The sequence below is a fragment of the Cololabis saira genome, chromosome 18 (genome assembly GCF_033807715.1).
Source record: "Cololabis saira isolate AMF1-May2022 chromosome 18, fColSai1.1, whole genome shotgun sequence".
Taxonomy (NCBI): domain Eukaryota; kingdom Metazoa; phylum Chordata; class Actinopteri; order Beloniformes; family Belonidae; genus Cololabis; species Cololabis saira.
The window spans coordinates 33576834-33601460 of record NC_084604.1 but is presented as its reverse complement, the minus strand read 5'-3'; the positions used below and the strand labels follow the sequence as shown (position 1 = coordinate 33601460).

Below are 24627 nucleotides of genomic sequence, written 5' to 3'. Positions count from 1 at the left end.
AACATCATACTCTTGATACTCGATCTGTTCAAGGGAATTACTGTTATTCATGTAGGTAAAATGTTGACTTGATCCTTTGCAGACGCTTTAAACAAACAGGAAACACACTCAAATTGACATTTTAAACTAGAACTTATAAAAAAAATCCAAAAGACAAACTCATCTCTGAAAACTGTTGTGGTTCACATAATCTCTAGACCCACATTTTGAAAGTTAACTTACTTTATTTTGACCAAGCAGCGTTAAACCTTATTTAGAAGTACACAATTGCTACTTCCGCCGGTTTCAAGAATTTATGTAATATAATCACTAAAATGATTTATATTAAACTGACAGAAGGATGCAAGATAATAATATAAAAGGCCACTTTCAAAAATATAGTATAGATGCAAATAAGTTGTTTTCAATTCATCTTCCATTTTGCCTACCTCGCTACAGTGGTGTCAGTCACACTCTAACTATACACAGACGCCAGAGAACAAATTACTTTCAGAGCAGGTTTATGCGCTCTGTTTTACCTCAGAAGACAAAATATGCTCAAAAACCTCCAATGAACCTCATCTGGTTAAATGTAGAGTGATTTATGTTTTAGCTTCTCAATCCATCATAAATACTGCAGCACTTATCATTAAACCAGACAGCGTTATATAATTTGTTTTTCTGCTGACGCAAGTGAAGGAGTTATGTATGAAATCACATTTTGAGATTTTGAGTGATACCATTAATGGAGAAAAAAAAAGAAGAAAAAAGTCAAATTGGACACAAAGTAAATACATTGTTAAAACAACTCTGACATTCCAACAGTGAACTCATAATGGAAATTATATTTTGTATCTTTCATGCGGCAGATCAAATCAATTCTGCACAGAAGTCTTGGCTCCCATTTTTGAGACAAATAAACAAATCACATTAATTTTTTTTTTTTTCCTGGGGAGAGAGGCCGTGTTTGTTTTTACATGGCCTGCCGAATGTTTTCCAGGCTCTTTTCAATATTGTCAATGACTTCAACTGCAGCCTGCGGGATCCTGGTTCCTGGGCCGAAGATGGAACACACGCCGTTCTCATATAAGAACTCATAGTCCTGCATGAACACAGAGAGGAGACGAGATTTACAATCACGGTTCTTAAAATGGGACTTCTCAACATACTTCCTTCAATAAGGAGGGGGCAAGATGTGAGAGCAGTACAAGACTTTATTTTTGTGAATCAGGATCATCACAGATTGGTCCTTTGTCCCGATGACAGCCTGATAACATTTAATATGAAAGAACTGAGATCCAGCAAGACCAACACTGAAATGTTGCCACTATCTGTATTAGAGCGGATGTCATTAAGGACCTTTTTTAGAGCTTTTTTAGAGTCTCAGTATTGTGATGTGGCTGGAAACCTGACTGGAAAACATCACAACAATCATTTAGTGCCACACGGTTATACAGCTGTTGAAAAACAGCTTTTTTTCATGATTTTTCTAAGAAAGGGGAGGTTTGATAGGGGTCGATAGCAGTCCATGAGAGACCTGTCTAGACCAGGGGTCGGCAAACCGCGGCTCTTTAGCGCCGCCCTAGTGGCTCCTGGAGCTTTTTCAAAAATGTTTGACTTTTTTTTTTCCTTTTTCCTTTTTTTTTCTTCTTTTCTTTCTTTTTCGAAATTCTGACTTTTTTCTCGACATTTCGACTTTTTTTCTCGACATTTCGACTTTTTTCTCAACATTTCGACTTTTTTCTCAACATTTCGACTTTTTTCTCGACATTTCGACTTTTTTCTCAACATTTCGACTTTTTTCTCAACATTTCAACTTTTTTCTCAACATTTCAACATTAATCTCGACATTTCGACTTTTTTCTAGACATTTCGACTTTTTATTCAACATTTTGACTTTTTTCCTCGACATTTCGACTTTTTTCTCGAGATTGTACTTCAACATTAATCTTGACATTTCGACTTTTTTCTCGACATTTCGACTTTTTTCTCGAAGTGCATAATGAAAAATAAATCTTCCCCCAGTTATAACTAATATAGAAACATGCAGCATGTGTTGTCTTCATTCTAAGGCTTATACAAGACTTTTCATTTTTTGCGGCTCCAGACATATTTGTTTTTTATGTTTTTGGTCCAATATGGCTCTTTCAGAATTTTGGGTTGCTGACCCCTGGTCTAGACTATGCTTTTTTTTTCTTTTTTTTCACACACACTGCTTTTTTTAAGTAAGTAAGTAAGTAAGTAAGTAGCTTAATGACAGCACGGTTGGATAGAAGTCCTAAGTCCACTGACTCACTGACTCAGAAAAAGAAAGCAACTTGTGAATGTGGCTCTCTTTTAATCCCTAAGCTTAATACGGTGCACTAGTGCATGAACTCTCAGGGGTTACCTGAGGTGGGATGACACCTCCACAGATGACAAGGATGTCAGGTCTGTTGAGCTTCCGTAGTTCCTTGATGAGCTCTGGGACCAAGGTCTTGTGCCCTGCAGCAAGCGTGCTGATCCCCACACAGTGAACGTCTGCGTCGACTGCCTGCTGGGCGACCTCCAGGGGAGTCTGAAAAAAAACAAAAGCCATTATGCTTCAGTAAAAGAAAGAAAAGCATCCAACTGTGAAAGGTTGTCAAAAAAACAATTAAACAGCATCACACACTACAGCCACGCGATGGAGGTAACTTTACTCCGTTTTTCTTTGCTTGACTGGTATTTGTTGATATTATGTTGTATAGAATAAAAAAGTAAAACAATATTTGTGTCTTGAAATCATTTTAAGATAATCTTAACTGTGAATGTCACTATCAACACTAATACTACGCAGTGTAAACCAAAAATAATCGGGCAAACGACTTCCCAGTGACTTGTGTTGTGTGTACAACATGCGCCACTTCAGCTTGAGCTTCATTCTGTAGTTGTGCTGCTGCCAGAGGCTGTTGTTCACACCAGGCCGTGTGATCAGTGGTTGAGAGCTAATGCCAACAAAATTGTGCCGTAGGGTTGTTGAAATTTCAATTTCTGAACTCTAATGTGCCAACAAAACAAACAGCTGACTGGATATGTGACAACATGTTACTGAAAAAAGTAATGCCACGGGGCCACTACTCGTGGCGGTGTCTGGGCCCGGAGCGCGATGCTCTGGTTAAGGCTGGGTCAGCCTTACTGAGTTTTCCATTAAAAACCCTTCACACAGTATCATAAATAAAACAACTGCATGACCTTTCTTAAAGCTATTAAAGCAGCACAATGTAACTTTCAGCTTTTGTTGAGTTTGGCGGCTCCTTTGGACAAAAGCGGTAGTGCTTTACCAGTAGTGTGGAAGGGTTCCTACTAGGGCTGGGCGATATCGACATTTTAATATACAGTATATCGATATATTTTCAAACGCGATATGGTACGAGACAATATCCTTTATATCGATTTAAAAAAAAAAAAATGTTTTAATGATTTTGATATAGCTTATTTTGTGACAAATTGACTTGAATGTTTTATTTGAGATTTGCACAAATGTTTTGTTATTTGCACAACTGTCAGCCTCAGTGGAAAAGTCTGCCTGTTACTGTCTACATTGTATTAATTGTACAGTGTATTTTAATCTAATTGTTATGCAGGAAAGGGATATTTGTTTTATTTTATTCAAGAAGCATTTTTATTCTATATATGCAGGCAGTTTATTTTTATTTCATTTGTAAATACTTTCAGTTTAAATAACGAAGATAATCGTAGAAAATTTAATTTTAAACATTTATTTGCCCGAACAACCTTAAAGCAGATGAGCACTTCAATTGTTGGAATTAAGTTATGGAATTCATTAAATTATGATTTTGAGGGCTGTATAAACATATTTCAATTTAAATATAAATTTAAAGAGAAAAAAATAGCAATGTATGGATGAAATAGTCTAAATATATAATATATGCGTATGGAGACAGACAATTTATTTTCTTGTTATTCTTTTCTTGTGATATTAACTACCGGTAAGTAATTGTGCAGACCATCTGTTATTATTGTTTAATTTTGTTTTGAGGGAGGGGCAGGTATGATAAGATTTTCTTCTTCCTGCTCCTTTCTGGTTCTGGAATATGCTTTTGATTGTGTTGTCATTTTACTTGCTTGTTTCTTTTCTTTGCATATTTCCATGATCGGAATAAATAAAAATGAAATGAAAAAAATGAAATTTGTTTTATACATTTTGATATTGTGCAGACCTCTGTTAATAAAGGTACCTGTGTGACATTTGGCACGAGGCTTTGTATTAAAACTGACTGTTTTTTTAAGGGTTTGCCTCAGAAAAAAATGAAGCTAACAGAGATGCTATGCTAAAATGCTTTGGGGGAAACCCCAATTATGTCACAGAAAAAATATCGATATATATCGAGTATCGCCATTCAGCTAGAAAATATTGAGATATGACTTTTGGTCCATTCCTACCATGCTCCTCAAAGTTACATAGTGCCAGTGAAGGCGATACAGACCCCTCAGACCATGACAGAGGTGTCTTAAACCTGTTGTAAGTTGATGTACCATCACAATGACTCTGGAAATATGATATTAAGGTGGAAAAGTTACATTGTGCTACTTTAAAGAAGGTCTAAAGCAAATATTCCCAGCTGTTCTTGTGTCTCCACAGGCTGAGTAACTGACCTGAAACAGGGGTCCAATGTCTACATCAAAGCCCAGGTCAGCAAAGCCTGTGGCGATGACTTTGGCACCTCTGTCATGGCCATCCTGCCCCATCTTTGCCACCAGCAGTCGGGGGTTCCTGCCCTCATGTTTCTTAAAATCTGCAACCCTGGCGTTGGGGGGGGGGAGGGAAAAGAAAAGAAATTAGATCCAGCAAGTAATGCAGTTGGACAGCACGATACTGTGCAGAAGCAATGCTGTGGCTCGTGGCTGTTTCTACCTGCTGTGGGCCAGGGCGATCTCCTTGTGCTCTCCGTACTCACTGATGTAGGCACCGCTCACCATCCTGGTGCTGGCCTTGTGTTCACCAAACACTTTCTTCATGGCATCCGTGATCTCACCAACAGTGCATCTACAGAAAGGAGAGCGGCATGCATCTGTTATTTCACTTCTAATGAACATAAATCATGTGACTCAGTCCAACATGCAGAGATTGAGATGGAATAAAGACTAATTGGTAGAGTTGTGACAGATGAACCAACGTAATTTCAGGAGGAAGTTATGTTCAAAGCTTATTACATCCTGCCAGAAATCACGTGATGTATGACAAATGAGCCATACTACCAATTAGGGATGGGCGGTATGGACTAAAAAAATGTATCACGATAATTTCTGGCATTTATCCCGATAACGATAAAAATGACGATGAAAAAAAATACCAATTCAACTCCATCTTTGTAACTATAAATCTATCTCGCTCTCAGATCCACCATGTTTGTTACACAAAAACGTCATCAACGGGAATTTATCCTTCTTTCTTTCTGGCTCATTTCTTTCTTTTTTTCCTTCCTTCTTTCCTTCTTTATTTCCTTCCTTCTTTATTTCCTTCCTTCTTTCCTTCTTTATTTCCTTCCTTCTTTCAGGCTCATTTCCTTCCTTCTTTATTTCCTTCTTTCAGGCTCATTTCCTTCCTTCCTTTCCTTCTTTCAGGCTCATTTCCTTCCTTCCTTTCCTTCTTTCAGGCTCATTTCCTTCCTTCCTTTCCTTCTTTCAGGCTCATTTCCTTCCTTCCTTTCCTTCTTTCAGGCTCATTTCCTTCCTTCCTTTCCTTCTTTCAGGCTCATTTCCTTCCTTCCTTTCCTTCTTTCAGGCTCATTTCCTTCCTTCCTTTCCTTCTTTCAGGCTCATTTCCTTCCTTCCTTTCCTTCTTTCAGGCTCATTTCCTTCCTTCCTTTCCTTCTTTCAGGCTCATTTCCTTCCTTCCTTTCCTTCTTTCAGGCTCATTTCCTTCCTTCCTTCCTTCTTTCAGGCTCATTTCCTTCCTTCCTTCCTTCTTTCAGGCTCATTTCCTTCCTTCCTTCCTTCTTTCAGGCTCATTTCCTTCCTTCCTTCCTTCTTTCAGGCTCATTTCCTTCCTTCCTTCCTTCTTTCAGGCTCATTTCCTTCCTTCCTTCCTTCTTTCAGGCTCATTTCCTTCCTTCCTTCCTTCCTTCCTTCCTTCCTTCCTTCCTTCCTTCCTTCCTTCCTTCCTTCCTTCCTTCCTTCCTTCCTTCCTTCCTTCTTTATTTCCTTCCTTCTTTATTTCCTTCCTTCTTTCCTTCTTTATTTCCTTCCTTCTTTATTTCCTTCCTTCTTTCCTTCTTTATTTCCTTCCTTCTTTCAGGCTCATTTCCTTCCTTCTTTATTTCCTTCTTTCAGGCTCATTTCCTTCCTTCCTTTCCTTCTTTCAGGCTCATTTCCTTCCTTCCTTTCCTTCTTTCAGGCTCATTTCCTTCCTTCCTTTCCTTCTTTCAGGCTCATTTCCTTCCTTCCTTTCCTTCTTTCAGGCTCATTTCCTTCCTTCCTTTCCTTCTTTCAGGCTCATTTCCTTCCTTCCTTTCCTTCTTTCAGGCTCATTTCCTTCCTTCCTTTCCTTCTTTCAGGCTCATTTCCTTCCTTCCTTTCCTTCTTTCAGGCTCATTTCCTTCCTTCCTTCCTTCTTTCAGGCTCATTTCCTTCCTTCCTTCCTTCTTTCAGGCTCATTTCCTTCCTTCCTTCCTTCTTTCAGGCTCATTTCCTTCCTTCCTTCCTTCTTTCAGGCTCATTTCCTTCCTTCCTTCCTTCTTTCAGGCTCATTTCCTTCCTTCCTTCCTTCCTTCCTTCCTTCCTTCCTTCCTTCCTTCCTTCCTTCCTTCCTTCCTTCCTTCCTTCCTTCCTTCCTTCCTTCCTTCCTTCCTTCCTTCCTTCCTTCCTTCCTTCCTTCCTTCCTTCCTTCCTTCCTTCCTTCCTTCCTTCCTTCCTTCCTTCCTTCCTTCCTTCCTTCCTTCCTTCCTTCCTTCACGTACGTTGTGCGTTGATTTAACGCAGAACCATAAATCAGCTTTACACAAAAACGTCATCAACAGGAATTTATCGTTTTTACCGTGAGATGACAAATTCTTATCGTGGGGAATTTTTTTGACGGTTTATCGTGAACGGTAAAATATCGCCCATCCCTACTACCAATACAGTATTTAAAACTACCATTTTGGGAATGGATTTTTCCCCTCCATTTTTTTCTCAACAACAAAAAGTTTTCAAATATCTTAGAAGCCTTTGCAGGTTTTACCTACAATCAGCAGGATGCACTACTGAGCCATCTTCATTAGGTACTGATAGTAATTGATTTTTTTTATTTTTAAGTGCTTATAAATTACTATAAGACTTTTGATATACACTATATCTTATTTCAGAACTGCCATCATTAAATACCCTGATCAGCACAAAACTTTAGAGTTGAGGAAGCTTCCCGATTAGATAATACAAATCTGACTTTTGTTGTCTGACAGTAATAAAACACAGACTGTAATTACACTGATATTTATCATTCAGTTCCTTTATTAAAATCTGCACACATCATATAAAAATCTTGAACTATTTAATCCATCTGCTCCATTGCTCCTTATGATCACATTTAAAGAACTACTGGTTAGCACAGACAGAACATACACATCTACAGATCAGACTCGGACAAAAAAGATTCGATAATAGTGTAACGATGTGTGTGTCTGTGAACCAGTCACAGAAAGACATTGCTTCATACTCGACCTGTCATAAAATGTTAAGATCCACAGATAAAATGTCACGAGTGTGCGTTCTGACCTGGCTCGAGCTGCCTCCACAGCCAGACCTAACAGGTTGCCCTCCCTGGTTTGGGCACACTCCTCAATATCTGCCAGACACTTCCTTGCTGCCTCAGGGTCACGACTTCCCCTCACCTGCATAAGACGCCGGGACATAAACAGAACATTAACAATCGTTATCATTCTTGCTGTTTATTATTTGAGGCTTTCTGTATATGAATGTGTCATCGTGCTCAATTTTCATGTCCATACTGCTTACATACCTGTCTTTCTACTAATAAAAGCCCAAATCTACTTCGGAACAATGCTTTTATTTTTTATTTTAGTTAACTCTGCTTATCGCCCACATGTATACAAACAGCACTTGGAAACTGGCACACCTGAAGCTATAAATAATTTAAATATTAATCTAGATCAGGGGTGTCAAATGTGCGGCCCGCGGGCCACATGCGGCCCAAGAGAGATTTTCATGCGGCCCGCGAGAAGTTTCCAACGCAAAAACTGAAATGTTAATTTACTAAAAAGGAAGGCATTAATTTACTAAAAAGGAAGGCATAAATAATTGCCATGAATCGCAGCATATCCGATAATATATTTCTTCTACAAATCCATCGTTATTCCACAAAGAGAGCAGTTTTCGTAATTTTTTTACTTTTCTAGAACGCATTTGCCGATTTTATTTCTTTGTAGACGGTCGTTTATTTTTATTGACCGACTACTCTACTACTCTACACTAATATTTATTCAGAGAATTTGAGTTTTGAATACTAGGATAGTGACAAAGTAAAACAGTTAAAAGAGAAGTGCTGACTTTTTCGGCACACTGGCATAAATATCCGCGCCAATTTTTAAAAATGAATACACTTAATTGTACTGGAAAAATATCTAAATCACAAAGAAACACTCTCGGATGTAATAGGAAAGATTTTGCTTTTAATTAAATTTCCTATAAAAAAGCGAAATATAAAAAAAAAACTTGTTTCTGTTTATCTTTGTAAAATGATATTAAAAGTATCTTACATAATTTGAAAAAAAACGAGAAATTCAAGAAAAGATCCTGAAGAAATATATTTTACATAATTAGAGTGTAAGCAAAGTGCATATTTCCTTTAAAATTAACTAAACTGATATTGGATTAGATAACAATAGTAAAAAAAAAAAAGAATTAGAAAAAAAAAAAAAAATCCCACCGTTTTTGTTATTTTGAGCGTGCGGGCCGCGAGAAAAAAATTGGTCAAATCCGGCCCCCCAAGAAAAATGAGTTTGACACCCCTGCTCTAGATAGTGGTCCATATTTTTACCTCCAAGATGAAAGATGTAGTGAAAGAGGCTTTTAAGCCTTCACTTTGATAAGTTACATACCACATACTGCACACTGACTTTTCATCAATTTCACAGTAAGAAAAACATTTCTCCACATTATACACAAAGCTTTGGGGACAGTGAGGAATGACAGAACAAGAGAGACGTCATCTTCAAATGCAACACTGACCTTCTTTAGTTTCTCGATCTGTTTCTGGCGTACGGAGGTGTTATCTATGGCCAGCACTTCCACAGTCTCCTCTTTCTCCAGACGATACTTGTTCACCCCGACAATAACTTCTGATCCTGAAACGGTATTCGACATTCATGCCATTGTCCATCGTCCTACCACATCAAAAAGCTCAGTACACCGGATTCAGCAGATGATACCACCATGTACGATAAATCTTTGGCAAGTTTCCCAAGCTAGCCTTAGTACTGTATTAAAGTAAAGTAGTAATAAAAGACAGTAAGAAGATCCAAAAAAATATGGAACCAATTTGCAGTTTGATTTTCTAAAACAAATTCCTGCAAAATTCTTTGTTTTCAGTTAATCTGCAGTAAAAAACAGTGTTTGCAGACCTTCTGTTGTGCCTGACATGAAACTTAACCCCAACAAGACAACTCCAAGTAGAGACGAAGGGAAGGATCATTGTGCTTGTTCAGAAGGTAACTCAACAGACAACGTGGCAGAAGATGTTGTTTCTAGTCAGCTGTTTAAAACTTGTATGAAGTGCAAACAAAAAAGGGAAAGGATGTAAAAGGGAAACACGCTGGGAGACCAAGGAAGTCATTAAAGTGTCAGACTTTAAATTATTTCTGACTTATGAAAACAACTGAACATTTTACTCCAGTTACTTCCAGTAACGTGGGTTCTGCATTTTATCTCTTCGTTATGGAAAAACACTTTAAATGTAAATTCTAAATCAACTTCCACCAAAGCCTCAGTCCTCGGTTAGAAATATGGCTTTTAAACAAAATATATACACATGTGCACGTAACACAGGAGCTGCATAGGTAGACTCTAGTGTTGCTTTTTTTTTTGGAAAAAGTTTGGAAAAAAACTACAGCACTGAACCGGAAACGGTGTGGTCCAGTTGAAGTTAGCATTATTAGGTCTGTTAAAGAGCAATTTCAAATCATTGCTCCACTGCAAAAAATCTCCAGGAAGATCTGGTCGGGTCTGCAGGAGCGACGGTCCATGACTCCACCCTAAGTTCAGGTAACATAAGACCTTCACAGACGAATCAATGGAAGACAACTATTCTTCACTCTTGTTTTCAGTTTTGTAAAGTGTTGGCTACATTAGTGGGATCATCCCTCTGTGGGCTATTTTACTTAATTACAACCATGCAGACTAAATGCTCAGTAGCTCTCTGCGCTGCTTTAGGCTGAACTTCAGTTTAAAGAACTGTAAGAAATGGAAATAAAAAAGTAATCTTGCATAAAACATTAAAGTGTGAACTGTCAATGAATACTGTAAATGAGGTTCTTTCATTTAGTCAAGTATTTAGACCAAACGGTAACTGTTCGCCAAACCTTTGCATGCTATATGTGGCTTATGTTTGCAAGCATCCTTAACTCAGATGACTGTTGTTTACCTGAAGATCTTCATTAATAGGGATGGGCGATATTTTACCGTTCACGATAAACCGTCAAAAAAATTCCTCACGATAAGAATTTGTCATCTCGCGGTAAAAACGATAAATTCCCGTTGATGACATTTTTTTTGTAAAGCTGATTTATGGAAGGAAGGAAGGAAGGAAGGAAGGAAGGAAGGAAGGAAGGAAGGAAGGAAGGAAGGAAGGAAGGAAGGAAGGAAGGAAGGAAGGAAAACAGAAAAGAGGAAGGGAAGAAGGAAGTAGAAAGCAGGAGGAAAGAAGGAAGGAAGGGAAAAAAGAAGGAAGGAAGGAAGGAAGGAAGGAAGGAAGGAAGGAAGGAAGGAAGGAAGGAAGGAAGGAAGGAAGGAAGGAAGGAAGGAAGGAAGGAAGGAAGGAAGGAAAGGAGGAAGGAAGGGAGAAAAGAGGAAGGGAAGAAGGAAGGAGAGCGCAGGAGGAAAGAAGGAAGGAAGAGAAAAAGGAAGGAAGGAAGGAAAGGGGAGAAGGAAGGGAGAAAACAAGGAAAGGAGGAAGGAAGGGAGAAAAGAGAAAGGGAAGAAGGAAATGAGCCTGAAAGAAAGAAAGAAAGAAAGAAAGAAAGAAAGAAAGAAAGAAAGAAAGAAAGAAAGAAAGAAAGAAAGAAAGAAAGAAAGAAAGAAAGAAAGAAAGAAAGAAAGAAAGAAAGAAAGAAAGAAAGAAAGAAAGAAAAATTCCCATTGATGACATTTTTGTGTAACAAACATGGCGGATCTGAGAGTGAGATAGATTTATAGTTAACAAGGTGGACTTGAATTGGTATTTTTTTTATCGTCATTTTTATCGTTATCGGGATAAATGCCAGAAATTATCGTGATATATTTTTTTAGTCCATACCGCCCATCCCTACTGTAGACCCATAAGAAATGTAATGCAAATCATTGTTTCTTTTCAGTAAAACAAGTCCATTTCTACTAATACAATATTTACACTTCTATTACATATATTGGTGTAAGACTCAGCTGAGGTGGTGCAGCTTGCAGCTGGAGCAAACTGGGGACAAAAGTCAGCCAAGTTAAAGTGGTTATTTCTTACGTAAATACTGAATCACATCAAGTCAAATTAACTGCCCTACCCCTTTTTTTTTTTTAATCGTCATTTTTATCGTTATCGGGATAAATGCCAGAAATTATCGTGATACATTTTTTAGTCCATACCGCCCATCCCTACTCATTAACATGACCAGGTCATTTTAAACGTCAAAGAACACAACGCTGCAGAAATTAGCACGTGGTAAGGGGTAAAGATGAAAAGATTCAAGAATAAGAGGTTTCAAAGCTTTGGGGAAGGGTGTTTTCTGCGTTACCGGAGTCGATGCGGGCCTGTCTGCGTGCAGCACATTCCTCAATACGGAGTTTTGGAATCCCCTCGGCCACGGCCTTGGCCATACCGCCCATCTCTTCAATTTCCTTAATGAACTATGAAAGAACAAAACTGGCGATAATCATCAGGTCTTGAATTATTTTACAATACTTAACTTACCAATACATAAACTAACATCACAAGAGGCTAAAACAGCATTTCAAAAAACATGAAGTGTATTTACGGTAGCAAGATTTCAAGGAAATATATGAACCCCTAGATCCCCTGACTGACCTTATCTGCAGATAAATTCATGTCAAAACTTGAACTGCTCTGATAGGTTCAGATTAGGGCTGGGCGATATATCGAGATTTTAATATATATCAATATATTTTCAAACGCGATATGGTACGAGACAATATCGTTTATATCGATTTAATTTTTTTTTTTTTATGATTTTGATATAGCTTTATTTTATGACAAATTGACTTGAAGGTTTTATTTGAGATTTGCACAAATGTTTTGTTATTTGCACAACTGTCAACCTCAGTGGAAAAGTCTGCCTGTTACTGTCTACATTGTATTAATTGCACAGTGTATTTTAATTTAATTGTTATGCAGGAAAGGGATATTTGTTTTATTTTATTCAAGAAGCATTTTTATTCTATATATCCAGGCAGTTTATTTTTATTTCATTTGTTTTTTACATTTTGATATTGTGCAGACCTCTGTTAATAAAGGTACCTGTGTGACATTTGGGACGAGGCTTTGTATTAAAACTGACTGTTTTTTTAAGGGTTTGCCTCAGAAAAAAATGAAGCTAACAGAGATGCTATGCTATAATGCTTTGGGGGAAACCCCAATTATGGCACAGAAAAAATATCGATATATATTGAGTATCGCCATTCAGCTGGAAAATATTGAGATATGACTTTTGGTCCATATCGCCCAGCTCTAGTTCAGATGGACACCAGGGCTACTTGTTGGTGTTGACGAACCTTCAGAGCAGTGTTGTAGACATCATCAGTGAGAGCTTCCATCATGTGCGAGCCCCCCCAGGGGTCCGCCACTTTGGGGATGCCCGATTCCTCTTGGATGATAATCTGGGTGTTTCTGGCAATGCGAGCACTCTTCACGGTTGGCAAACCCAGAGCTTCATCGAAAGAGTTGGTGTGTAGCGACTGGGTACCCCCGAACACGGCAGCCATGCCTTCGATCACTGTGCGGATCACGTTGTTGTATGGATCCTACAGTAAGACGGGAAACACGGCAAAGCTGGAGTTACTATTCAATCATCTCAAAATGAAACTGGATTTTTACATTTTTTGACAATTTGAATGTGAATCTCAAATCTCTAAATGCAACTACAAAAATGTAGACAGGTCAGTTTAATATAATTGTATTTACTTGTTCGGTGAGCGACCAGCCTGAAGTCTGGCAATGTGTTCGCAGCAGCAGAGACTTGGCATTCTTGGGCTGGAAGTTTTCTTTCAGAAGAGAGGCCCACAGCCTCCTGGCTGCCCTAAGCTTGGCTATTTCCATGTAGAAATTCATCCCTATACCCCAAAAAAATGACAACCTGACAAGACACAGACAGAGAAATGAGTAGAAAGCATCAAGAAAGATGCAATTCTTTCAATTCTAAGGTTTTATACACCACGTACCAAAGAAAAACAACACTTAATCAATATTATGTCTCAAGATTAGAAGAGTAAAACATCAGATGAGCAAACTTTGTAATAAAAGTCTAAATCAGAATCTAAAACAATAGGAGTTAAGAATAGAGACGCACCATTTTCATTCATTTTAATCTCCTATGTTCTAAGAAGTATAATCAATCTCTTTGTAGGTGACATAGCAGCATAATGGTTGTTTTCTCTTTTAATTATTTTGACATTTAAGACGTATGAAGGATATTCTGTTATAAGTGAAAAACTTCCACAGTGAAGACTTGAGTTGCAGTGATTGGGTCATCCAAATGCACTCCCTTTTTTCACTTATGGAAGAGAGAAAAAATAAATTCTGTATTTATGTTGATTAATTTCATGATGCATGTTAATCTAACGGGGTTGATGAAGACATTTCCAAACACTGAAAGCTTTGCCCAGAGTTTGGAAAAGGTCTCCATATTAATTCAGATGTAAAAGAAAATGGATATCAAACAGCACAAATGCTACTATTAGGTTACACGGCACAAATTGAATTAATCATTAAGCATTTCTGTGCTCTTTCTTGTTTTAACATAGAAAGGCTTTTAACATACAGTATATTAAACAGCACACATCAAATATTGCACAAAGCAAGGAAACTGAAGTCATGCGTGTTGACTTCTTAGCATTTAACGATTTTATGTACAACAGAAGATGTAAACACAGTAAATACAATAATACTCAGCAACTCGGCCATAAAAGATGTGAGAAGAGTGTAAATATTAGATACTAGGAATGGGCGATATTTTACCGTTCACGATATACCGTCAAAAAATATCCCCCACGGTAAGAATTTGTCATCTCGTGGTAAAAACGATAAATTCCCCTTGATGACGTTTTTGTGTAAAGCTGATTTATGGTTCTGTGTTAAATGCACGCACAACGTACGTGAAGGAAGGAAGGAAGGAAGGAAGGAAGGAAGGAAGGAAGGAAGGAAGGAAGGAAGGAAGGAAGGAAGGAAGGAAGGAAGGAAGGAAGGAAGGAAGGAAGGAAGGAAGGAAGGGAAGAAGGAAGGAGAGAGCAGGAGGAAAGAAGGAAGGAAGGGAAAAAAGAAGGAAGGAAGGAAGGAAGGAAATGGGAGAAGGAAGGGAGAAAACAAGGAAAGGAGGAAGGAAGGAAGAAAAGAGGAAGGGAAGAAGGAAGGACAGAGCAGAAGGAAGGAAGGGGAAAAAGGAAGGAAATGAGCCTGAAAGAAAGAAAGAAAGAAAGAAAGAAAGAAAGAAAGAAAGAAAGAAAGAAAGAAAGAAAGAAAGAAAGAAAGAAAGAAAGAAAGAAAGAAAGAAAGAAAGAAAGAAAGAAAGAAAGAAGGTGTAACAAACATGGCGGATCTGAGAGCGAGATAGATTTATAGTTAAAAAGATGGAGTTGAATTGGTATTTTTTTTATCGTCATTTTTATCGTTATCGGGATAAATGCCAGAAATTATCGTGATACATTTTTTAGTCCATACTGCCCATCCCTATTAGATACATAAAAAAGATGCAGTTGAGTCAAGAAGAAGGCCAAGTTTGTCCAAAGTCAAAATCTGAACGATAAAACGCAGTTATTACGTGTATAGTGTCGACCACAGTTAGAACACCTCCTCATTGATCAGCAAACCTACCTGAGGAACACCCACCCACTTCCTTCAATGAAAGAAAAGACAATTTGCTGCACAAATGTCAATGTAAAACTAAAATTAGCTCAAACAGTTGCAATAGAATTGTGATCAAAACAAGGTGGGATCAATTCCTCGGCTAGTGACAGGAAACACACGTTTTCAGTTTGATTTGCACCAAGAAATACAATTCTGTTTCACACTGAGCACATGGTAAGAGCATTACACAGACAACCACACACTCTGCTGTGGACGCCGCCAAGAACACGCATTGCGAACCGTTTTTTTTTTTTTTAAATACACTTTACATCTAGAGCTTATTAAATGCTGGCATGATGACATCCCACACTCCAAAATTAAGGAAGCACACCAGTTACTTGGTCCCTGAGGTCTAAATATGGGTCAATGACGTGACGCCTATATTTTTTTGAAAAACTGATTTCTTTCAATTCAAAAAAGGTTTAAATGGATAAAAAAAATACCACATATATGACCTACCTGTCCCACATATGGACTCACTTGAATTTTACAAAAAAATACTAGTTATTTAGGATTTTGTTTTTGTTTTAAGCGTCAAAATGTCATGTGATGTGACCGTCCGACCAGGACTCTTGTTTTGAACATTTTTTGAAATCACTCTAAATGTTTTTAAATCAATCTTCTGCCCTATCTGGCATGATTTCTGAAGTGTATTGTAGTGTGTAAGATTGCAACACATTTGTATTTATATTTCCATCATAATATACAAACAAAGTTTGACTGATGACGTCCATTTTATGAAATATCATGTGACGCGACCATTAAAAAAACAACCATTTTTGGATGATACTGAAAACTTGAAAAAAAAGATGTCAAGATGTTAAGGAAATTAATTTATTTTAATATGAATCACATGCACCACATGACCTTTTTTAAGGCTAGTGCTAATTCATCTTGACAAAAAACTCTGAAATCACTTAATTTAAAATTTGTAAATGAATTTATGTGTACACAACATTCTTAATGTTTTAACTACTGCAATAGATATTCTTTTTTTTATTATTTTAAAATTGACCTGTTGAAAATCCTTATTCGTCATCGACCCATATATCTGTGAATATCTTGGGTGTCATTTGCAACAATACTGCAGGCATTTTTATTTTTCAAGGAACTGCATCATTACGTCATAAGATAGTATTCTTATTAGGGCCACAGTTGTACTAAACAATACATTAAAACTGTTTGGGTTTTTTTGGTATTAAGTAACACTTTAATATTTTGTACCTTGGGGCAAACTCATCGATGGTTAACCCTGCCTTCAGGCCGGTGCGGCAGTACTCCAGACCGTTGGCGATGGTGTAGGCTACCTCCAAAATGGCATCAGCACCAGCCTCCTGGAGATGGTAGCCGCTGATGGATATGGAGTTGAACTTGGGCATGTGCTGTGAACACCATCATGGGAACAGATCAGTTCAGATCAGCAACATCACAGACTGTTTCAGTACCAGATGCTACTAGGGGTGTAACAATATATCGTGCCACGAACTTTCGCGATACAAAAACGTCACGATACGTATCGTGGAGGTGACAAACTGTATCGCGATATTGGGTTATTAATAAAAATCTATTGTGTTGACTAGTAACGCGCAGCGTATTTGTGCCGACCGCGCCTCGACCCACGGAACAAAATCTTCCTCCGCTGGAGGAGAAGAAACTAGTACCGTTTTGGTCCCGATCACGGGACTCTTGCTGGGTTTTGAGCTCTGAACTTTTACTTATGTAAGGCTGGTGTAGAGTTAAGCCTTACATTATTAAATGAAACCTTTTTCGGGTCGTGAGTAGGATAAACACGGGGACAACTTCTTCCGAGTTCCAGTGTACTTTAATGTCCCTCAACAGCGTAGGATTTTAGAACATCAACACAGCACCTAGTGCCGTACTGTGGCGTATCACTCCGCCCAATCTAAAACAGACTAATCACTACAGATTAACTGACTAGTGTAATTATAGTCCCTGATTTACATCAGAATATAAAGAATATATTTATAATATAATGAACCCTGAATTACCAAAATAACCTTCTTAACAAAAATAAATCTCCTCTTACACTTATAAGGTGAGCATGAATCAATCTGTTTTATGATGTCAAATTGTATGTATTTATTTACTTTTATTTATTTATTTAATTTTAGTTGTTAAATTTCTGGAAAATAAAAAAGTCAAATCATACATGAGAGAAACTATTCAGTTTGTGGCAAAATATTTTTATTTGTATGAAACTGAAGATGCATAATGCAAACCTGACATTTACTTTTAGTTCAGTTTGTGGAAAATGGTTGGCCTGGCTTTCTCTTTAAAACTTAAACAGTTATAAAGCATTACAAACTGTAACAATAGGGCAAACGTACAGTAGTTTTGTATTTTGTGTCTTTCAAATAAAAGACAATTTTTTCCAGTCATATGTTCCTCATTCAAGGTTGTTAAAAAAATACTGCTATAATATCGTATCGTTATCGTGACCTTAATATCGTGTATCGTACCGTATCGTGAGATTAGTGTATCGTTACACCCCTACATTCTACGTACCTTGGAAGTATAGGCAAAGATGTCTGCAATGGCGTGCATGGAAGGTTCCGGCGGAAAAATATAAGTGTTGCGGACCATGAACTCTTTTAGAATGTCATTCTGAATGGTCCCAGTTAGCTTCTCTTTGGGCACACCCTGCTCCTCTCCGGTCACAACAAACATTGCCAACACGGGAATAACAGCTCCGTTCATTGTCATTGACACGGACATCTTCTCCAGAGGGATCCCATCAAAGAGCATCTTCACGTCCTCTACCGTGTCTATAGCCACCCCGGCCATGCCGACATCCCCGTGGACCCTGGGGTTGTCCGAGTCATAACCGCGATGCGTCGGGAGGTCAAAGGCCACGGACAGACCCTGCTGACCAGCTGAAATCAAAGAGACAGAGGTGGTGGGTTAGAGACAAGAGGATGGAGACAATGAAGGATAGTCGCTGAGGTATTTTAACTATAGCCACTAGTGTGCTAGTGCATTTCACTAGTATAGTTTTGCTGATATGGGAACTGTAATATATAGTTTCATGAATGTACCCAAATAAATGGTATACTATATGCCTTTAATGATATAACTGTCAGGTGGAAAGCTAATGTAACAACCAGACACAAAGCAACCTCCCTTCTTAGGTTTCTGATGTGTTAGAGCAGGGGTGTCAAATGTGCGGCCCGCGGGCAGCATGCAGCCCAAGAGAGGTTTTCATGCGGCCCGCGAGAAGTTTCCAACGCAAAAAACCGAAATGTTAATTTACTAAAAAGGAAGGCATAAATAATTGCCATGAATCGCAGCATATCCGATAATATATTTCTTCTACAAATCCATCGTTATTCCACAAATAGAGCAGTTTTCAACATTTTTTTAGTTTTCTAGAATGCATTTATTTATTTTATTTCTTTGTAGATGGTCATTTATTTTTATTAACTGACTACTATTATATATTTTTGCAGGAAAAATATCATTGCTAAAAAAGATGATAGAAGATATTTATTCTGAGAATTTCAGTTTTGAATACGAGGATAGTGACAAAGTAAAACAGTTAAAAAAGAAATGCTGACTTTTTTGGCACACTGGCGTAAATATCCGTGCCAATTTTAAAAAATAAATACATTTAACTGTACTGGAAAAATCTCTAAATCACAAAAAAACACTCTCGGATGTAATAAGAAAGATTTTGCTTTTAATTAAATTTCCTATAAAAAAGCTAAATATAAAAAAAAACATACTTGTTTCTGTTTATCTTTGTAAAATGATATTAAAAGTATCTTACATAATTTTAAAAAAAAACGAGACATTTCAAGAAAAGATCCTGAAGAAATATATTTTACATAATTAGAGTGTAAACAAAGTGCATATTTCTTTTAAAATTAACTAAACTGATATTGGATTAGATAACAATAGTAAAAAAAAAAGAATTAGAGAAAACATTTTCTGCACCGTTTTTGTTATTTTGAGCATGCGCCCGCGAGAAAAGAATTGGTCAAATCCGGCCCGCCAAGCAAAATGAGTTTGACACCCCTGTGTTAGAGGAACAGCAGCCAAAACTTTGTCAAACAAAAATAAAAACAAATCCACAAATCTCCTGTCTGACCTCATGGACATGCGGCAGCCACTTCAGATCCATCATCTCACAGACTTGAGACCTTATGAAGTTGTAGATCTGTGAAACGTTCTGATGCCCACATGCTTAGAGCTACATTTTTTGGGTCCACAAATATTTGAACACTGACGCAATCTGTTATTTTTACTACTTGCCAAAACTCTTATTATCAGTGTTTTATGATCGTGGGCTTAAAGTGTAAATTTGGTTTGAACTTGAGATCAGGTCACTGACTCTGGCACGAATCATAGCAGACTTTCAAAACTTTTGCAACATGCTTTCGTTCATTGTCCGTCTGAACTTCTGCCCAGTCAGCTGTGTTGCATGTTGCTGAATCAGAGAAGATAGGATGTTCGCTTAAACCTAAATTTCCCATTAGTCTGATGTCTCAGTCCGTGGTCACATTCTCAAGCAAGGATACTGACCCGGTGCAACTGAAAGCCACGGATGCCCGTGTACTCACGCGGCTTCCCCACAAATTTTGCCCCAGAGCATTTTTTTTAAAGCACAACCCAAATGCTAATTTGGGGCCTTGTAATTTATTTCACCATATGACTGATGGCTTAAGTTTATCTTAGCAGCTTATCTAGGACTTGTTCACTTATTTTTCGCTTGGTTGAGAAGGCGCACAATAAAAACAGGCTATGGTCCTTGTGCAGCCGGACCGGGTTTAACTTCTGGCCTGCGTCTTTTTGCTGCGTGTCTTCCCTCCCTCTCTTCCCCTACCCTAACATTTCCTGTCAAGAGCAACTTAGAAAAAAAAGGCAACTAGAGCCACAAAATCTATTTTTTTTTTTAATGAAATAATCTTTCAAATACAACTGGAATCATTTTCTTTGTGTAAAACTACTTAGATAATGATGAAATAACGCAACACTAAGAAAAAGAGCCTTTTAGTCAGCTGTTTAAACAGATTTGAAACCATTTTCTACATTCATAAATCAGCAACTCTTGACCCTTTTCTGGGACATGAATACTTTCAAATCTTAACGATTGTGCACTTCATTATCATAACCTGAACACATTTCAGTAAGAAGCTATAATTTCAAATACTGCAGCAATGTTCAGAATTTTACAAAACAAATAATCCTAAAACCCTTACTAGTAAAACGAAGCACTGCTTTTCAACTCAGTCTCGAGGTGCAGATACTAGTAACCATACCCAATTGTTTATATTTCTATTTATATAAGCTCTAACCTTTTTACTTTCAAATAATTGGTGGGAATTAAGAGTTAAGGAACTATTAAATGTGATTGCACTGCATGTAAGTGACAATAAAAAGATCTAAATATAGAATGTGACTTTGAAATAGTAAGGGAAAAAAAAATACCTTTAATGTTATCTTTGTAGAATTTGTTGCTCTCCTCCACAGTGCTAAAGCCAGCATACTGCCTGATTGTCCAGGGTCTGTAAGTGTACATGGTGGGATAGGGCCCTCTAGTGTACGGAAACACTCCTGGAAGTTCATCGGCTCGTCCTTCCGAGTCCGCCTTTGTGTACACTGGCTTGATGTTGATTCCCTCAGGTGTGCGCCAGAGAAGATCTTCGGGGTTCTTCCCCTTCAACTGTTTTTTGGCCAGACTGGCCCACTCGGGATGCAGCTCAACTTGGTCCTGAGTTGATGCTGAAGTGTGGATCAGAGACTGGTATGTGTGGGATGTGGAGACTGAAGCTCCGAACAGGCGGCGGGCAGCCAACGCCGCACATGCCCTCTGTGCTGTCAGCATCCTTGCTGTTGGCTCAGTCAGACAGACATGAATAACCTGGAGGTACAGATACAGTTATGTCAGCAGAAAGTGCACTCTCTTGCAAATAAAAGATTTTACATATTGGGATGTGACATAAATATCATATAGCCTAGTCCTAACAAAGCCTTAAAAATGAGATAAATCTAACTTCAGAATAACAATATAGAGAAAAGAAAATGCATCCAATTTTAGTTCTAATGTTTTCCATATCAGGGTACATGTAAATATCATTTGGTGCTTAAAATTAGGTCAACTCAGTCTTAGATGGCATATTACATATTATTTATTTGACAAAAACTAAGCTAAAAGTACACAGCTTGTCAAAAAAAGAAGAAAAAACCACGTATGCTCTATGGGTAAATGTTTTTGGAGAGCACCTTTAGCAACAATAATTAGGAGTAATTACTTTGCAAGTCTTAAAATATTGTCAGCAGGAAGGATTAGCGTCCATTCCTCTTTACTATGTTGCATATGTTTGTGAGTTTTTGCTTATGTACAGCATTTGAAATTACGTTTAGCTCTAGACTTCAACAAGCCATTGCAATACAGTGATTTTTTCCTGTCTTTTTTCAGACTTTCAGCTGGTGTGCATGGGATCATTATTTTATTGCAGGGCTTGATTTAAATTTTCAGCCGGCCTCAAATTTGATTCAAGATTAATTCGGTATATATAGTAACTAGTGGTTGACTAAATGACTGCAAGTTGCCCAGATCCTGGTTTCTTCAAAGCAATATTAATGTTTCACCTTTCCCCACTGTGCTTGACAGTTGGTATGTTGTTTCTGCTGATCGGCAGTGTTTGGTTTTTCACCTAACACGGCCCTGAGTGGTTTTGTAAAACTTCTCTACTTTGGTCTCGTCTTCAAATCCAACTTTGAAAACCCAAGCCATGCTGCTAACTTCTTTTAAGATATAAGAGGTCATACTTTTATACAAAGATATATTTGCAACCTTTTTCTAACTTCAGCATTTCACATGCTGAGATATTACCCTTTTTTGGTAATTATGAAAACACTATACCACAATATTAGAGTGAATTTGCTAGACTGCGGTTGAATTGGTTTGATATTGGATATTGGATATTCAACATTCAAAGACATCCATTTAACTTGTGATACATACCACCGATTTTGGTCAAACCACTTGTGATGTGTTCATGGTCATCTAGACTATATATCACGAAACAGTAATTATTAAAAAAAATCATATATAAAAAATCATATATATATGGGCTGATTTAATGTGGTTTAATGAATTCAACACCCATAAAACTTGTGATACATAACACCGATTGTTTTCATTAAACCTCATTAAATCAGCCCATAATATGATTTTTTTTAATAATTACTGTTTTGTGATATATATAGTCTAAATGACCATGAACACATCACAAGTGGTTTGACCAAAATCAGTGGTATGTATCACAAGTTTTATGGGTGTTGAATTCATAATATCCAATATCAAACCAATTCAACCGCGGTTACCACAATATTAGAGTGAATTTGCTAGGATCTCCACTCTTGGAGTTTCTTTAATGTACTTAATTATGAACTACTTGGACTTAAATATCGATGTGTTAGAGTTTATTGTCGTTTGTAGTTGTTATGTGTGCATTAAAAAAAAATGATTAATTGCGTATGCAGTCTAAATGACTACTAGGTAAATACTATCAGTTATTGACAAGAAATACACGTTGCAGTCGGAATAAAAAGCTTAATTACAACTGTAATCGTAATTCTTTCGAGTTTAAGGTCGTTAAGTCTTCTTAAAGTAAGATGTGTGAAGAGTATCATCGGAAAACCAACATTTATGAGATAAAATGCTCGCTAAAGTAAAACATTGTGGAGATTTGACTAACAAAACAAGATAAAACATTGCTTTTAAAGGATCACACAGCTCGCTGCAACACATATTAGAAATACCCAAATCAAATGAAAGGCGAGTAGATGTTACTGGGGTTGATTTTATGTTTTTACTTTAACAAAAAGTAAAATTATGTGGAGAGAAAAGCTAAAAGCTAGGCACTTGTTAGCTGAGACTGCAGACTTAAAAAACTAGAACCGTATGTACGAGAGAGGATACAAAATCAGGAGTTTCTACACGAAATGTGTTGTGCTCTTGATATTTATAAAATATTAGTTATTTAAGAGAGAACTATAACACATTTCTGACCTTGTAGTTTGTTGTGTTTGTTCAGGCTGACGGGAGGCGTGTTTATCTCGACCAATCACGTGTGAGAACAATGACGATCAGCCAATCAAATACGTTCAACTCTGACCTCGTGAACCGGAAATACATTTTTTTTTTACAAACTTTATTTAACACTTCAAATTACAAAATTCCCTTGAGGAAACATTAGTTTGCAACTGAAACATAACATAAGTTCACAACACACAAGCGAATATGTAACTATACATTTTTTCCAAGATAAACTTCTAAAATTAAATAAAAAGAAAATAAATTAAATAAATTAAAATAATCACAAAATAAAATAATCGCAGGGGTTGACATTTCAACAAAAGTGTATAAGCGTAGCAAGATTGTATCTTAAAGATTAAGAGACTCTAACATGGTTTCACATAAATCATTTATAGACTGATTTTCTGTTGTTTGATTTTCTGTTGTTTGTTTTTTGTTATTTTCAAATGTTTGAGTCATGCCCATGGATTTTTTTTTATTTTATTTTATTTATTTATTTATTCATTTTTTTTTAACAAACTTTAGTTTATTCAACACTTCAAATTACAAAATTCCTTTGAGGAAACATTAGTTTGCAACTGAAACATAAGTTCACAACACACAAGCGAATATGTAACTATACATTTTTTCCAAGATAAACTTCTAAAATTAAATAAAAAGAAAATAAATAAAATAAATTAGAATAATCAAAAAATAAAATAATCACAGTGGATGACATTTCAACAAAAGTGTATAAGCGTAGCAAGATTGTATCTTAAAGAGCAAGAGACTCTAACATGGTTTCACATAAATCATTTATAGACTGATTTTCTTTTGAAAGTACCTTAATAGATGTTATATAACTTTTTATTTCGTTTTTAAAACATACTATGGAGGGTTTGCTGTTTTTCCATTTATTTTTATGTATATGATATTTACCCAAAATGAGAATTATGTTCACCATCTTGGATACTTTCTTTGGCAGACCATCCATATAAATTATGACCTGAAACTTGCTGAACATACAGTTGTTGATCCCAATCTTTAACCACCGATAACCATCTTGCCAAAAAAGCTTTGTGACCGAACAAGAGAAGAATAAGTGTTCAATTGTTTCGTGTTCTGTTTTACAAAATATACAAGGATCTACGTCAAAATTGAACCTTCTCGGAAATAAATGTTGAGTCATGCCTTTCAATCGTGGGATTATTTTTATTCAGATTCAGATTCAGATTCAGATTCAGATGATTTAATTAACAGGGAATGAGGGTGCTGATAAATTAGCACAAATGGCTCTACAAAA

The 24627-nt window shown here is 37.0% G+C and overlaps 1 protein-coding gene across 1 annotated transcript; it reads right to left on the bottom strand.

Moving 5' to 3' along the window:
• Nucleotides 1–204: 204 nt before the first annotated feature.
• mmut (methylmalonyl CoA mutase) lies at nt 205–23393 on the bottom strand. The gene is made up of 13 exons (XM_061746937.1): nt 23319–23393; nt 20729–21161; nt 17807–18174; nt 16505–16662; nt 13343–13514; nt 12934–13182; nt 11940–12051; nt 9190–9305; nt 7717–7832; nt 4877–5008; nt 4618–4765; nt 2369–2536; nt 205–1081 (listed from the first exon to the last, which is right to left on the bottom strand). The coding sequence occupies exons 2-13, from the start codon at nt 21123–21125 to the stop codon at nt 953–955; spliced, it is 2265 nt and encodes a 754-aa protein (XP_061602921.1). The 5' UTR covers nt 21126–21161; nt 23319–23393; the 3' UTR covers nt 205–952.
• Nucleotides 23394–24627: the final 1234 nt, after the last annotated feature.

Coding starts and splice junctions, on each gene's coding strand:
- mmut (XM_061746937.1), bottom strand. CDS start 21,125: ATGCTGACAGCACAGAGGGCATGTGCGGCGTTGGCTGCCCGCCGCCTG. Junction 5,009..7,716: donor GTGGAGGCAGCTCGAGCCAG/GTCAGAACGCAC, acceptor TCCTTTCTGTAG/ATGCACTGTTGGTGAGATCA. Junction 4,766..4,876: donor ATCGCCCTGGCCCACAGCAG/GTAGAAACAGCC, acceptor CCCCAACGCCAG/GGTTGCAGATTTTAAGAAAC.